This window comes from Chionomys nivalis, chromosome 1 (genome assembly GCF_950005125.1).
Source record: "Chionomys nivalis chromosome 1, mChiNiv1.1, whole genome shotgun sequence".
Classification (NCBI taxonomy): domain Eukaryota; kingdom Metazoa; phylum Chordata; class Mammalia; order Rodentia; family Cricetidae; genus Chionomys; species Chionomys nivalis.
Window position 1 is genome coordinate 172439983 of NC_080086.1, and position 17157 is coordinate 172457139.

General features: G+C 44.9%; 1 protein-coding gene across 2 annotated transcripts in view; it reads left to right on the forward strand.

The window, feature by feature from the left end:
* The first annotated feature begins 965 nt into the window (after positions 1-965).
* Cep41 (centrosomal protein 41) overlaps positions 966-17157 on the forward strand; it is a 43241-nt gene continuing 27049 nt past the window's right edge. For both annotated transcript variants that reach the window (XM_057788407.1, XM_057788416.1), the window contains exons 1-2: positions 966-1067; positions 13958-14021. In XM_057788407.1, the coding sequence (XP_057644390.1) occupies positions 1035-1067; positions 13958-14021 (97 nt within the window). In that variant the 5' untranslated portion in view covers positions 966-1034. The remainder of the gene's footprint in view (positions 1068-13957; positions 14022-17157) is intronic.

The following is a 17157-nucleotide window of genomic DNA, read 5'->3' on the forward strand; positions in this document are numbered from 1 at the left end:
GTCATCTGCACAGACCCGGCCGCGGTTCGCGTGGGCGGTATTATTCACACAGCCAGTCAGTATGAACACCCCAATGTAACCCTTCTCTACTCCCGGGGGGGAAAAAAGACACAGAGCAGAGGACAAAGGGTTACTGTGCTGTTCCCTCCCTGTAAAAGGGAATAATAATTTTGATGGATTCGGTGGGACATTTAGGGGCCGAGTCAAACTGTGTGGGTAATTGTTTTGTAAAGGTGCTAGGACTTAATTTTCAGATCTGAAATGAGAACAGGTGGTGGTTGGTGGCAGGAGTCACAATGGTTTCCATGGCAACGGGATTGGGTTTTAGTCATCTCTCCCATCCTCCACAAAACGTACTGTAGCTTTCCTCATAAGGTGCTTATTAAATACTTGTTAAATGAATGATGAGCCACTGAACGGTGTGTGCTCTTTGCAATTAAGGCTGCCGTTCTTTAGCTAGACTAAAAGCTTTTAAAGCAACAATAATTACTGTGTTTACTCATGATATTTTGCATAATTTGCATAATAACTTTAACCTGAAAATAATAAACTGTGTACTCGTTCCAGTTGAACAACCATGGCTCATATCATGTCCTCTGTCGTAGAAGAAGTAGCCCCGAAGTTTGGTTAAAATGGCTATGCGGGGAAGGGGGACAACCTGGCCTGAATTTGTATTCTCACTTTGGCCTCAGGTCGGGCCCCTCGCCTCAGTTCTGCGCAGGCGCAGCCCCCTCCCCCCCCCCCCCTCCCGCGCGCCCTTCTTCCCGCTTTCAGGCTGGAGCTGGCCGGCAGGCCCCAGCACCGAAAACTGAGCTAGCGGGCGTCCCGCGTTGCCCTTGGCAACCATTGAGCGGCTTCTCGCTCTCCCTCGCCCAGCCGAAACAGTAAACAGAGCTTTTATTGGCTGGCCTGGACAGCCTGGCCAATCGGAAGAGAGGTTACAGGGAGGCGGCTGAGCGGGCTGTGGGGGTAGGAAGCTAGATTAGTAGCAAGACGTGAGGCTAGAACCCCGAGCGTGGTCGGTTGGAGCAGATATGTCTGCCCGGAGGCACATTGGGAATCCTGAGGTGAGGGCCAGGTCCGGACCCGAGAGCCGGAGGGGGCGGGCGCACCGGAAAAGGCGCCACGTGGGCAGGGACGAACAGCCGGCCACTTCCGCCGCCTGGAAGGCGGGAAGTAGCCAGCGTGAGGAGGGGGCCGAGCGCAGGGCCTGGGGCGGGGCAGGCCTAGGCCCTGCGTCTGGAAGCGCCCGAGGTGACAGGCGTGCTCCCCCTGCCCCCCAATGCTGACCTGACAGCAGTGTTGGAGGGTTGGAGGAGCCAAGTTCGTAAAGACACAGCCCCTGCCTTCAAAGAGTTTATAGTCAAGGAATGACACTTGCCAAACAAGTAAAAAATAAAAGACACGCCAGAAACATGCTGAGGGTCGGGATACAAGCTGACCAAGCCGTTGCAAAGGGAGCAAAATGGGATGCTTTCTATTGTACCTTTTACTGTATTCATCTCGTTTACCTTCCGTGCCCTTCTGCATTTATAATGTCACCCAGTATGATTTGACTCTTAGCAAACAAGTTCCAGACCTATAAAGAAAACAACCAAGTTCCACCCTTTTTGAGTTCAATCTAGAGATGGGAACTAAACTGGAATTGAGTATGATGATATTGGGGAAGATGTTAGAGGAAGATAAAACTCAGCTGAGTACGAGGAAGGTTCTGGAGTCGGAAGGGTCCAACACATCAAGGCTGTTCACTAGTCAGGTGAAGAGCTTGCTACTTAGCTCAGCACAAACAAAGCTAAGGAGAAATGAGCTCCCACCAAGCCTTTGTAGGAGTCTGTGGAGGCAAGTTGAGAGAGGCCTTCTGTGCCTTCAGACCAAACACCAGTTGCAGGTCTTTCTTGGCGAATGCCTGGTGTCCAGAGAAACTGTGACGTGTGCATTGGAGCGCCATGATAATAATATCTATTATTTTATGTTTTTGGTTTCTTGAGACGGGGTCTCACATGTAGAGCTGGCTGTCTTGGAACTTGCTCTGTAGACCAGGCTGGCCTCGAACTCACAGAGATCTATGCCTGCCTTTGACTCTCAAATGCTGGAATTAAAGGCGTGCGCCACCACCACTCAGCCTTGATAATAAATACTACACAGTGTCACTTCCGTTTTGGAATATAAAATATAAAATCCAGCTCGTTGAAGAAGAAAGTAGAATTAGCCATCACCAGAAGTTGGGGATGGGGATACAAAGAGATGCATAGACGCTGGTCACAGGATAGCAAGTTAGAACTAAAAATTCTGAGGCCTGTTATACAGCAGGATGGGGTGATGACTGTCTTTACTAACTTGATTTAATAATTCCAGTGTGTGCACATCTGTACTGTGTCCTGTAAATAAATTTAAACGTTGAATGAGAGGCATGTGATGGGGTGGGAGAGGCGGCTGTAGGGTGACAGCGTCCTCCTGCCTGTTGCTCAGAACTCAAGAAACTTTGAAGAAGTTTTGGTAGTGTGGTCAGATTTGCATGTTAGGCACAATCGCAGCCACACCGTGGAGGATGGAGTTAAGAAGGCCAAGGCAAGAAGCAGAGAGACTGAGGAGGTGACTCTGTTGATGTGTGTCTAAACAGGGGCTAGGAAGTAGGGACAGAATTAGGGAGACATATGAGGTGTGAACCCCTCCAGCAGGCATGATCACCCTCGAGAGAGGGCACAGAGGGCTAACTTGGATTCCCAGCTGGGACCACTCGTTGGCTCTCATTAACGAAGTCAGGGATCCAGGAGGAAGAGAATGTTGGGGCGGGGGTACAAACAGTTGCTGGGTTTATGGCCTTCCTTGAGTAGAGGGCAAGTTTCCAGGGATCAAGAAAAAGAATGCATAATTACTTTTGGAGCTAAAATGTAAGGCATGTCTAAAACTGTTTATATTCTACATTCACCTTTTGATTTTTCTTTTTCCTGCTTGAGAGTGTGGCTGAGGATAGAATTCTTGGTTGGAAACGTCAACATCTTGGAAGCACTGCTCAGTGGTCCAGCAGCCAGCGTTTCTGTAGGAACCTCCAAAGCCATCTTGTTGCTTTGTGACCTGTTTCTCCTTTCAGGAAGCCTCCCTTTATTCCCGATGTTAGGACATTTCACGAAAAGATCCTCGCTATGGTCTGTTTTCACTCACTTTGGTAAACACCAGAAACTGGTATCTTTCTAGTCTGTTGTTTTATTCTTGAGTTATTTTATTGTCGACTTCATTTTCTCTGCCCTTTTCTTGTATTCGTTGTTTTGAGATTAGACCCATGGTTCTGATTTTTTTTCACTTTTATCTCCTGTCTCTATATTTTTGTCTTTATGCTTTAAGAAATTTAACTTTATTTTCTAATTCTTATCTTGGTTGTAATGTCTGCTGTGGTGTGTGTGTGGGGGGGTATCTAGGTGTGTCTGTGTGTGTGAGAGAGAATCACTGTGTGTGTGTATGTGAGTTCATGTGTGTGGGTATGTGGGGGGCCCTGTATGTGTATGGGTGTGTGTGTATAGGTCAGCAACCTCAGGTACTCCTCTCAGATGCTGTTCACCTTGGGTTTCTTGCTGTTGTTGTTCTGGTTTGAGACAGTCTCTCCTTGACTTGGGACTCAGCACTGAGCTGGGCTAGTTGGGCAACACATCCCAGGGAATGGAAGCCAGGCCCTCATGCCTGGCCAGCCATCCTTTTAATGACTGAGATGTCTATGTCTCAGACCCCTGTCACTTGTAAGAGCCGGCTTTCACTGTGATGTCCCTTTTCAAAGCTTTGCAGAAAGGTGCTAACATCGTGAGAGAGGTCTGTGCCTTCCGCTGTGCTCCACGAGTACGCGAGAGCTAGAGTAGTCAAGTCCGCACGATTGTGCGTAGTTGTAGGCCGTCTCCGCACAGATGCAGGTCGGCATAGTCTAATGTGTGTCTGTGTAGAGCTGCAGTCACGGGGGAGAACGGTGGTGCCGCTGTAGCCCCTCCCAGTCCTGCCCCTCCCAGTCCTGCCCCTCCCAGTCCTGCCCCTCCCAGTCCTGCCCCTCCCAGTCCTGCCCTCATCCCTGGCAGCCACAAAGCGCTTGTCCATCTCTGTACTTCTGCCATCTTAAGAGTGCTATTTGAATAGAATCGCCCAATAGATAACCTTTCCAGGTGGCTTTTTCTACTTAGGATGATGTCCTTAAGACACATCGGGGTGAGCGTGCGTGCAGTCGATGCCTTAGTGATGAACAGTTCCTGTAGTTTGGATATTCAGTTTGTTCACTCATTAACTCGTTCACTCAACATAAGACGTTGTGGTTGCTTCCATTTTGGGACTATTAGAAATAAAGATACCTGTCTTTGGGTACAGCTTTTTGTGTGGGCATTAATTTTCATTTCTGTGAGATAAGTGGGGACCCAGTGGCTGAGTTGTATGGTAAGCATATGTTTAGTTTTAATAGAAAACACGATTTTCCAGAGAGGCCGTACTGTTTTCCATTCCTGTTACTAGTGAATGAGAGTCTTAGGTTCTGCAAAAACGTTGTTAACATCTGTTATTGTCATTGTTGTTACAGCTGCTCTCAGTAGGTACACAGTGGTATCTCATTGTGGGATTAAAAGAAAACCATTTGTGTGTGGAGTGCTTGTGTGCTATGGTATGTGTGTGGAGGGCAGGGGACAACCTGGAGGACTGGCTCTTCCTCCCACCGTGTGGTTGGCAGGCCTGGCACTGAGTGCCTTTACCTGTTGAGTCATCTCACCAGCCCTCATTGTGGTTTAGTTTGTATCTCCTGAATGGATACAAACTGGCAGTCTTTTCATGTGGTTATGTTATCATCTGTCATCTAGACAACTTCTTCAGCAAAATATCTTCCTGTCTTTTCCTTTTCTTTTCTTTCTTTTTCCTTTTAATTTTAAGATAGGTTCTCACAGCCAGGCAGTGGTGGCACACACCTTAAATCCCAGCATCAGGGAAGCAGAGGCAGGCAGATCTCCGTGAATTCGAGGCCAGCCTGGTGTACAAAGTGAGTTCCAGGACAGCCAGGACTGTTACACAGAGAAACCCTGTCTCAAAAAAACAAAACAAACAAACAAGCAAGCAAACAAACAAAAACAATAAAAAGATCGGGTCTCCCACTGGAGCCTGGACAAAGCTGAACTCACCTCACTTCAGCCTCAGCTTCGTGAGTGCTAGGAGTATAGGCAGGGCCTCTCCATGGGGCTTCCTGCTCTAACACTTGAGCCCTGTGTTTCCTTTTCTTGCCATTGTTGCTGACTGCATAGATACTGCTTTTTTTAGACAGCTGATAATAATTAGAATTTAAATTCCTTCCTGATTTTTGTTTTTCCTGGAGTTTCTGTCTGCCTTTACTTTGAGTCTACACTTCTTATGAATAATGTGTCTACAAATCATTATCGCTGCTTGTAATTGTTACTATCAAATTTTATTTTTAGTCTACTTTATATTTAGGAAAATTTCCTACACCACTATCACTATAATTTTTTTCATAATTATCATTTCCAAAACTTTCTCTCTACACATTTTATGTCGGGCGGCAAGGAGAGATTTATATTGTAATTTTATTTTACATAAATGTTGTATTGTACATATGGTGTTTTGACTTGCTTTTTCCCCCCACTTAACAGTATGTCTTGAAGCTCTGGGTGCCAGCTGATTCCATTTCTGGTGAGGACTGCCTTCACTTATAGATAAGCTACCTTCTTATGATGTCCTCACGGTGTATGTGAGGAAAGAGGCAGTTCCCTGGTGTCTCTTTTTAAAAAGTTGTCTTGTGATTTTTAAAAGTTTACTTGTGAAGTTGGGCATAGTGGCGCACACCTTTAATCCCAGCACTCAGGAGGCACAGGCAAGCAGATTTCTGTGAGTTCGAGGCTAGCTGGGTCCACATAGTGAGTTCCAGGGCAGTCAGGGCTACATAGTGAGACTCTGTCTTTAAAAAAATATTATTTATGGGTGTGGGTGTGGTATGTGAATGTGTACATGTTCATTCCTGTGCATGTGTGGTCAAAACTCGACATTTAGTGTCTTCCTCTGCTGCTTATTTTGTGAGACAGGGTCTCTCACTGACCTGGAGTTCCTGGGACAAGCTCTGCTGGCTGGTCAGTGAGCTCCGGGAATCTGCCTGTCCCCATCCTGTTGCCCAAGTCTCCCACTGCTGGGGCCACAGATACATGCCATCATGCCCAGCCTTTTATGTGAGTGCTAGGGATTGGAGCTCAAGTCTCTGGCTTGCATAGCAAGCACTTTACCACTGAGCCATCTCTTCAGCCACTGGTACTCTCTTTTTATAAGGACACTGATATTCTTAGACAAGGTAAGATGTTTTCAGATTTCTTTTAACCATCAGTTTTCGATTTATGTTTCTGTGTAGGCGATTTTAAAAGGTGATTGAGATATTGAAATTTTTTGTTTTTCATTAAGAGGCCCGCTGATGGGGAGCTACAGATGGTGACATTTACCAAGATGGGCAAGAAATAATTGCCTCTCTCGCGCAGTGGTGTGATGTGTGGGGGTGTGATTTGGAGAGCCAGCTCCCAAGAGCTTTCACCAGGCCTTATTCAGCCGCTCCTTCTAGCCCCACTGTGGGGATGCTGGAGGCGGCCCATTCTCCAGCAGTCCTAAGTCTGTCAAGTCATTTTCATTTGTTGATCTCTAGTGATATATGGAGCCAGCCACCTAATTACTCATTCCCTAGGGTCTGCCTTCTCCGTCACTAGCCTCTCTGTGGGTTTGAGAACTCTGGGGTTTGATTGCTGCCATTTCTCCCACTCTCTGGACTCGGCATTGTTTATATCCTTAAGATAGTTTTTAGTGAAGTCTTACTGAGGTTTTGGGAGGGAGTGAAGTTAGGTGCATCCATCCAGTCTGTTCTCTGTTCCAGTTTATCATCATCTACAATGATTTTATGGACGTGTTTTTCTGACATGCTTGTGAGAGCATAGGAACCTTAAGTCACCTGCACTGCTCTTGTCAGGCATGGTAGTTCACAGATACTTTTGAATAAATGAGTATATGTCTAAAGCTGAAAGGAGAAGCTAAGGGTAAAATTCCATCATTTGGAGATTAGAAGCCTATAAAAGGAAGTCTAAGTCTTTGAGTCACAGGGAGTCTATTGATTGAAGAGGTGGAATCCTGAAAAACACAGTAATTAGGGGGCTGACAGAGGAATGAGTCATGTATCAATGGAACATCAGGGGAGAGAGATATCACTGAAGCCAATTTCCGTAGGAACAAGTGTGCGTGTGCTTCATTATATCCTATCATGTGGTATAAAAGGATTGAGAAAGTTCAAGGAAAAATATCCATTATACTTGGCAAGTAGATTTCTGATGATGGGTAGCGGGCGTGAGAACTACAGTCATGTAGTGTGTGACAGTAAAGTTCAGACAGTGTGGACTTTGGCCATTGTTAGCCCTGAGAGACTTGGCAGAAGACGTAAGGATAGGGCACTACTCCCGGTATATGTTGGTTTGTTATGAATAGTGCCCTTATTTAGTGACTTGACAGGAGCCCTTCTGCCATTATCTCTTCTGGCTCTTAACTCTGCTACATGCTTATCTCATGAAAGTGCATGTGATTTTGCAGACAGCCTGAAGCTTGAGTTTTTTTCAAAAACTCCACTTACATGTATGTCCATCAGTGCTGTCTGTTGACCAGAGCTGATAATCTCCTACCAATGTCCTTTTCCATATGGACTGGACTTTCCCACACTTGGTGGCTGAGTTCTAAGAGCAAGCGGTCAAGAGAACCACTTTAACTATCGCAGCTTAGATGTCATACCCCAGGCTCACCTGAGTCTAGAGATGAGGGAAGGCCTAGGCCCCATCTCTCAGACAGCAGACAGTAAAACCACAGTCAAATGGGATGGGAGATTTTGACTCCATCTTGAAAAATACAGTTTGCCATAGGTAGTAGCTACTGAGAAAGTAGGTATTGTTGTACATGGAGTCTTGGACCAAGATGATTGTTTGATATTAACATAACTGGTCCAATTAAAACACCTATTTTAAAAGTTCCTCTTTGAAAAACCTATTTTAATATGTGATTACCTCAAACCAGTATTCACCCCCCTCCATTTGTGAATATAAAAGTAGGGTGGATCTGAACAAAATGTACAGTGTCTTTTAAAAAAAAATGAAGTGTGCCAAACAGCATGTGAGTCCTGTTTTGAGAGATGGGAAATCAGAAAAGCACCTGTGGTCCAGACAGTTTGCTGCTGCTAGTGTGTTTTGTTCAGTTGTAGTGTTACTTCAGAAAGATGCCATTGCGAACATCTCGTTAATCTTTCTTCTCCCACATTCATATCTTCACAAATCTGTATGTCGGGATGCAAAGAAGAAAACTGCTAAAATTCTGTCGTGATTGTGTGCCTCACACCTCGGTATCTTCACTGTGACCCATTGTTGAAAGGGCTAGTCCTCACTCCTAATCTATAGTCAGGCTTCTCCATTTGAAGCCTCACTCAAAAGCGTTACCTATGGCCCAGGATCCCACATCCTGATGGTTATTGAGGTTTTGGGGATTACATACTCCTTTGGAAACTTGGTGGATACCCAGGACCCTGGCAGAGACAATGCACACACACAGAATGTTTCACAGAGCTTCCTGGATTCATGGAAACTTACCAGTGAGCTCATGTGAAGACCCTGGCAGGAGTTCAGAGTCACAGTGGCTGATCGTTAAATGAGACGAAGTAGATAAAATGCTTAGTCAGATGTCAAACAACATAGGACGTGCTCACTAAATGAGAGGAGCGGTTGTCATTCTGCTGAGTTTCCACTTTCTTCAGCAAATAGGAACAGTTTGTTTTTCAAACATTCCCTTAAAATGGCTTTGCTATTAGAATTTATTTCCACTTGGAATACTTTTTCCATCCCTGTTATCTAGTACTCATTCTTCCAGGAAGTCTGCCTCTTCAATCCAGTGTCTGGGCTATCTTTTTTTCAGACTTCTAAGAGTCTTGAATGTTGAACTACTCTTATGGTACCAGAGTGTGCTTGGGCCTTCATGTTTGTGGGGTTTTTTTGTTTTGTTTTGGTTTTTGTATGTATGTATGTATGCATGTGTGTATTGAGTTGGGTTCCTACAGAGTGTGCATGGGCCCTCATGTATGTTTGGTTGGTTTTGTTTTTGTATGTGTGTTAGCATGTGTGTATTGAGTTGGATTCTTACAAGTTGTCCTAGAACTCACATCCTCCCCCCAACCCTCCAAAGGAGCTGGGTTGCAGGTGTCTGCCACTGTGCCCAGTTTCAGTGTATCTGGCAAACACTTCCTGCTGCTTTGTTGCACAAGGTTCTCTGACAGGTCCTGAATGGTGTTCAGGGTAGAGCCTCTTTCCCAAGATGGACTATTCAGGACATGGAGCCAAATGAAGCCTTCCCTCGTGGGGTTGCTCTGTGGTCATGGTGTTCGTCAGAGCCACAGGAAAGTGACTAAGATAATGCACCTTAAAGTGTCTTGGACACAGCTGCTCATTTCCAAAAGGCTGTAGTAATTTACAAACACTGACTTTCTCAACTTCCTGCCCACTCATGATGAGCTTTATTAAATCTTTATTTTAAATATGTATCAAAAACTGCCCCTTCCACCTGAACTCTGGGCCTCTGCCCATTTGTCTGTACACATCCTTAAATCTCTCCTTTAACCCCTCCCCCTCCCCCAAAATACATAAAAACAGCACCACAGAGAGGAGAGAGGCAGGGAGAGGAAAAGGGAAAGGAAAGAGAGTTCACCAGGACAAGCCTCCTTCCCCACCCCCATACGTTTACCTGCTGTTTCTGCTGCCGCCCCTCTTACTCTCCTATAATTGCTTCCATCTAGCCCCGTCAACAATGTCCTGATTTGTAAATCCAAATTTACTTTTCTGTTCTGTTAATTGACCTGGATTCTTGTTTGTCTGTTCTTGCTTGGCCTCTTGTTCTTGGATTTGACAGCTTTGTTCCATGTTGACTCCTTCCTTCTTCCTGTAAATCTTTTCTCCTAGTTTTTGTAATCCCCTTCCTTTGGCCTCTCCTGCATCCCAGCCAGGGCTCTTCCCCACCTGACTGTCAAGGTTGGGAAATGTCTTCCTAGTGCACACTGCTTCTAGAATGATTTTAGACAGTCCCCCTGGCTCCATAGCCTATATATGAATAATTCCCAAATTGTTTTTTAACCTAGTTTTCTCCTGATCTCGATGTCCATATAGTCAGCTGGACACTTCTATTTTTGATAACCTACAAACATCCCTGCTTAATATGTCCCCAAACTTCCTACATAATGTTTTTCCATATATGCTTCTCCTTTCACTACTTTTTCTAGGGGTTATGATGCTACTGCCCTCTTTTTATGGTGGTCCATAAGTAGCCATGTTGATTTTACATGTTAAAGATGGAGGGGCAGGCACTAGGCAGAGCTACAACCCCAGCTTCACATTGCAAAGATTTCTCGAAACCTTCTTCTTCTCTGTGCTGCCACTTTTATAAGGCTTTCTGTCCCCTCAGCTGAGCTTCTCAGCTGATTTTTGTGCCTCTTCTCTTGACTATGATCATATTCTCAATATTGTGCAGATAGATCATCCCAAAATGTAAATAAGCTCCACCACGCCTCCCTAAACCTTCAGTGACTCCCAGTCCTCTCCTCTTGGGCTTCTCAAGCTCCATACTATCGACATCTGGGCTGGCTCTTGTCATAGGATGTTACCCAGTCTCTCTTGCCTTTTCCTAGGAAACACCAGCAACACACCACCACCACCACCACGACTCAGTTGTAACAACCCAGATGTCTCCAGACCTTGATAAATGTCCCTGGGCACAGAGCTGGCAAAATCACACCTATTGGAAACCACTGATTGACAGGAGGCAAAATGCCTTAGGTTTTCTCGATAGAAGGTCCTCTGTGATCTGCCCACTCCCTGCCTCTCCAGTGCCGTTTTGTTCTCTCAGAGTCCCCAGTGCTTTCTTGAGATGTCACCTACACTTTGTCCTCACGTTTCACCTGGGCTTCTCTATTATTGGGGCCTCGTAGTGCCCACACGCCACTGTTTTCGCTACCCCGCCATGACCCTCAGAATTCAGCTCTCTCGGCAGCAGTTCTTGACTCTTGGCCTTGTTAAGGTACTAATCTCATGTGTCCCCATCCCCCTCCGTTCCCTCTCCTTGTCACATCGACACCAAATAGCCGCAGGGAGCAAGGGGTGATGGCCAGGCCTGTTTTTACCTCTGCATTCCTCAGAGGGACCTGCGTCTGCCAGGCCCTCAGTAGTAAATGTCCGTGGAATGAATGGCACTAAGTGTTTGTAGAAGGAATGAACAGTCTCTCTTGAACCGGCTTCTTGTCACAGGCCTTCCACTTCCCACCATTCCAGCCTGTGGATATCATGGAAACAAAGCCAGTTGGTCAGTAGGTCAAGAGGCAGCCATCCCCAAAGCAGGAGTTTTCAGATCCTAAGGCACTCCGCTGGCAATGTAGCACACAGAGCTTACTGTCCATGTAGGTCCTAGAAAGGACTAAGAAACTGGACAGAAATGAGAACTTGGGAAAGAAATCTGACATTTTTCTCCAGCGGCATATGGATTTCTCATTAGTCCATGTAAGGGAAAACCGGGGGTGGGGAGGCCTCCGCAGCTGCCCCTGTCCACACTCCCTCCCTCATCATTCTGCTGCCGCCACACCTGGTCCCCTGAGGCGCCCTCACGGCTCAGCTATGTGGCCGAGGGATGGACAAATATCCATGGTTCGGCAGAGACTAGCCTGGAATTTTTCAAAAGAAGCTTTGCTAGGAAACAAAACAAAAGTAAAAACAGGAAATAGGGTATAGAAATGATAAAAATATAGACTAGGGGGAAAAGTCCCTCAACTGAAGCTGAAGATAAGTGAAACGTGTGTGTGTGTGTGTGTGTGTGTTTGTGTGTGTGTGCTGGACTTGCTTCCCTGTTTAATTTTTCATGATATTGTCTGCCTCTGGGAACTTGGCCTCCTGTTTCTCTCTGTGTCTGTGTGCTGTTCTTTCTCTTAAGAACTGTCTCCATCTTCATCTAGGGAAGGTGTTGGAGCTGGCCTTGTTCCTTGCTCTTCTAGGCAGCCATCACTGGTCACAACAGGAAGCCAGTTTTCCACCATATTTCTGAGGCTCAGTCAGCTCAGTGATTGCAAACACTAGCAGCGGATCCGTGCTCAGTGTTCATAATAAAGGTTTTACTTGCCTGGTGTGAAATGAAAAACACAGACAACGTCATTGGCTTTTTAATAACATGAAGGAACTGACCTTTTTACCCTGAGGGCTTTTTTTTTTTAACCTTTTAGGTAATTGAAATAGCAGATGGTGGGGCTGGCGTATAGTGGTATAGTTTGGTTGCCTAGCATATGAGAGGCCCTGGGTTTGATCCTCAGTGTTAAAAAAAATAGCAGATAGATTATGTGTTATGCCATTTAAAAATTAATTAAAAAACAAATATACTTACCTAAAAAATAAAATGGCAAGTGGAAGTTGTCAGGATTTTGTGTACTTACTTGGCAAAATTTTAAAAACTTAAAAATGGATAATTCTCTGTAGGTACCCCCAGTTTTGTTTTTTTTTGTTTGTTTTGTTTTGTTTTTTAATTTCACTGTGTATGTGCACAAATGCGTGCATGTAGTGTTAAGGCCATAGGACAACCTTCCGGAGTTGGTCCTCTCCTGCCATGTGGGTCTTAGGGATGAATGCAGGTTATCGGGGTTGGTAGAAAGCACCTTTACCCACCAAGTCATCTCCTTGGTCATACTGCCCTCAGTTTTTAAAAATTCTTCTTGGGCTCTGATTGCATAAATCATAGGAATGCTAGGCTGTTTCTGTGCTTGTAGGCCATTCTGAAAGGTGTGATTTATTTCACAGTCTCCCCCCTCCCCCAACAGCATGCTTGTCCCTCGCTGTTAGCTAAGGCAAGTGATCCAGTCTTTCTAAGTTGGACATTCTCCCTTAGGAGCTAGGTAGTATAGTTCAGTCCTCAGACAAATAATCAGCGACTTAGCATGTACTGGGTCCCACAGACATGAGCAACGCATTGTCCCTGTCTTCAAGAAAATCCCGAACTAGAGGAAAAGATCTAATTGTGGAGGATGGGATGGGGTTCCATAATCTGCAGGCCAGGAGGAGAGTGTCTCTCTGCCGCAGGCAGCTTCACAGTGGACAAAAGTTTTGCCAAAGAGAAGTTGAGGAAAAGCACTCTTGGCAGTTATCTGCCTGAGCTGGTGACGTTAGGAGGGACAGTCCCTACCCATGTAACATGGGATAGTGTGCAGGAGGATGAAGGTCGGAAGGTCCCTGTCCCGAACACATGCTTTTCATATCCGTAGACTAGAAACAGGTCAGTGTAGACGCTCTTTATTCTGAGCTTGCCCTTCCTTACTGGCTTCTGCGTTCACCTCAGGGATTTTCTATGGGGGATTGTCTGCACTTGGATTCCAAGGGTTAACTACCAGAACATAGCACAACACACGGCAAATCTGACATAGACATCTCTGCCGACCGTAAGCTCACCCCGAGCCCACATGAGCCTCAGCTGCCACAGAGCAGATGCCATGGCAGTGACATCTGTGGAGCCCCAGAGAGCCTGCCAGCATCTGGAGCATCTGGATCCCGCCTGCCACACTGTAGGGAGCTGTGGTTAAGACCTAGGAGTGTCCAGAGGAGAAGGCCCTGAAGCCATCATAAAAAGAATGGCATTAAAAAGAGAACAGCATAGCTACTTCATTGGAAGATAACCTTCCTAAGTTTTTTTTTCTTAGTACACAGCACTCTGAGATTATTTTGATAAAATGTGGAAATGTTTTAATAGGAACAAGGTAACTACCTCCACTGGAGGAAATGTACTGCAAGCCCTTTCTGTAAGGGCTCTGACCCTCTGAACCTCGTTTGTCACTAGAACCTGAAATGTCAGCGTGTGTTCCTCTTCCCACCACAACCCTCACGGTAACCCCTTCCTTGTGAATTGTCTTCTGTTGTAGTACCTGACCAGACGGATACCACAGAACCCAAGGTATCAACATATCAAGTCAAGACTGGATACTGGTAAGTCACAATCAGAAACAAAATTGTAAAAATCTAATAGCTATTGATAGACAGGAAAGAGCCCATCAAACTGGGGTCAACCATAGCTGGAAGTTTCTTATTGTCTTGCCTGATGTTTTTGAAAGCTGTTTTTCTTGTTGCCAGTAAAATTTCACACTCACGTAATTTTAGTTATTGTTGCTTACCCCATTAAAATCATCTAAATCAAGAAAAGGAAATCATCGGAATTGAAGCCTTTGTTGAATAAGTTATAGGCCTTATGCTGAGTAAATACCAGGAGGTCACAGTCCATTTTGGAGCACCTTAAGTGTACTCCATCAAACTGACAGCAATAGATTATACATGTGCGTGTTTGTTCATTCCCGTGTTTGCACAGTGCTGACTGCATGTAAAAGTGTGGACTCCGCTAGATAGGAGGATGGCTGTGGGTTGTGGCTTTTGCAATTAGAGCACCGAGACTCAGGTGGAGGCTGACTGGCTTGAGAGAAACTAAAATGCCAGCGGAGAGTGAATTAGAGCTGCCCCTAGGTGAAAGCAGTTGCAAGAGAACCTTGCTAATTTCCATACTGTCCGAATCTCTCCCGAGTTCTGCTGATGCTGATGCCCAGATCTCAGTGGCTCTGCAGTCTTGTGAGGTTTGAGTTGCTTGTTTCTGTTCTCTTCAGCCTTTTCCTCGCAGTTCAGAATTTCTCTGCGGTGTCTGAAGCCACCTGAGGAGAGTGAAGGGGAGGGTCCCCTCCGTCTAAATCATCTTCCCTTTCTCCAGTCGCCTTCAGAATCATGCTCTTCCATTCTGCATTTCCTAACTAGCATAGATACAAATGTTTTCAGTACCAGATTTGCATGTACTATTTCTTTGAAGCATCTCCATGCTACACGGATATTTATTATTGCACATATTTTGTGTGATAGGCAAATGAAAATATTACTACTGTTCCAGAGGAGAAAATCATGACCTGGAGATTTTGTAATTTACTCAGATTTCAGTGAAGGAGATAAAAGCTAGGTCTTTGACAGGGTGAGGAAGTCAACACTGGAGAGTGGGTCCCAAGCCTGATGCTCTGGCTCTTAGACCTATTGTCCTGTGTACATCCCCCCCCCCCAGTGTTTCTTCTGCCACAGTATCCTCAACAACTCCAGCTTCACCTCAATAGCAAGTCATCCATCTTTCTGGAAGACTCACAGTGCTATAGTGTTGTAAGGGGCTCGTCTCTTTTGTTAAAAACCACTGTAAATAAATGAATTTCAGTCAAAATCTTTTTACCTCTGTACGTTTTTGTGCTACGGATCCCTAAGTGTCTTGGAATGGGCCATGTAGATCAGACGAGCCTTGAACTCACAGCGGTCTACCTATTACTGGAAATTAAAATTTTGTCTTTTAAAGGAATGGGAGTATAGCTCAGTGGTAGAGTGCAGGTCTAGCATTTGCTAGGCCTTGGGTTCTATTTCTTGTACCACAATAAACAAGCAAAATTTAAGAGCCCAGGTTTATTTCAGATATCTAGATTTATCTATACCTTCATAAAGTTTTTCTCATGGAAATAAGTAGGAATTTGTGCCACCCCTGTCTATCTCTTCAGTTTAATCCATAACAAAAATTTGACTTAATAATGGCATCTGAAATTAATTTTAATTTTTAATGTAATACATAGCATCTGATTTTGTAGTGCATATTAAATGCCAGAATCCTTTTATATCCCATGAGTTTTAAATTGCTTTTTGTTAATTAAGCTTCTTTATTTTGAAATAATTGTGGATGCAGATGCATTTGTAAGAAACAAGATGGAAATTCTGCATACTCTTTGCTAGTTTCTCCCCGCCTGCACTATTGCTATGGTGATAACAGCATCGACATGTGCAGCCAGGCTATGGGCTACTGCCGTCCTCACAAAGATTCCCATGTGGTCCTTTAGTAGCCCTGCCTCCTTTCCACTCCCATCCCTCTCTAATCTTCACAACTGCTGATTTTTCCAGTCTGTCATCCTGTCATTGTCTCTTCTGAGCGCCACATCTGTGGAGCTGTACCGCTTGCAGCATTGCGGATTGTGCTCTGCTGGTCTTCTGTTTCTTCTCCTTGCTTTTATCCGTGTGTATCCCTGGCGGGGGGAGGGAGAGTAAACACAGGGCCTTAAACTTGCTAGACTGCTGCTCTACCACAGAGCCATGCTGCCCAGCCTGGGTGGCTATTTTTCACTGGGCAGAATTCTCTGGAGCTTCAAGTTTGTTGTGGGCAGCAGCAGTGTGTTCTTTGTGTTATTGCCTAGTATTCCCTGGTATGGCTGTACTTGGCTTAATCACTTGCTAGTTGAAGGAAATTAGCACTGTTTCCAATTGGGGGATAGTTATAAAACAAAAGTAAAATAAAAAATAAAGTGTTGTAGGCATTCGTTTACAGATTATTTTTGTGTATGAGCAAGTCTTAGTGATTTTTTTTTTTTTTTTTTTTTTTTTTTTTTTGCCTAGAGGCAATTGCTAGGTCATAGTTTGTAGTTTGGTTTGATTCGGTTTGTTTTGTCTCTTTTTGAGACAGAGTCTCATGTGGCCCAGACTAGCCGCAGACTCCTTTTATAGATGGGCCTTGAACTCCTGATTTTCCTGCCTTTGCCTCCTGGTTGTAAGAGACTGTCAAACTATTTCCCAAAGTGGCTGTACCATTTCACACTCCCACCAGTAGGAGACGCGACCATTTTCTCCACATCTTCACTTGTATTTGGCGGCGGCGCCATCTTTTACTTTTCCCGCACTGATAAGGTTCGTAGTGGTAGTATAGCATTACAGTTAGACTCACCGCTAGCAAATGAGGACTCTCTGTTTGCATGTGCTTCTTTTCTGTCTGTCTGCTTTGCTGAAATGCCTATGCTGACCAGGTCACTTGCATTTTTGCCATTGAATTTCCAGTTTCTTCTAGATTCTAGACACTCACCCTTTGCGAGAGGCATGGTTTATAAGTATCCTTCCTCCATCTGTAGCTTGTCTTTTCCTCCTCCTGGCAATCTTTGAAGAAAAAAAAAAACCTTTTTATCTTGATGAGGTTCGCTTTTATCTGTTTCCTTTTAGTAATCATATTTCCAATCATCCACTTTAAGAACTCCCGACCTAAACTATATCCCAGAGACACTGTCACAATTTTTTTTCC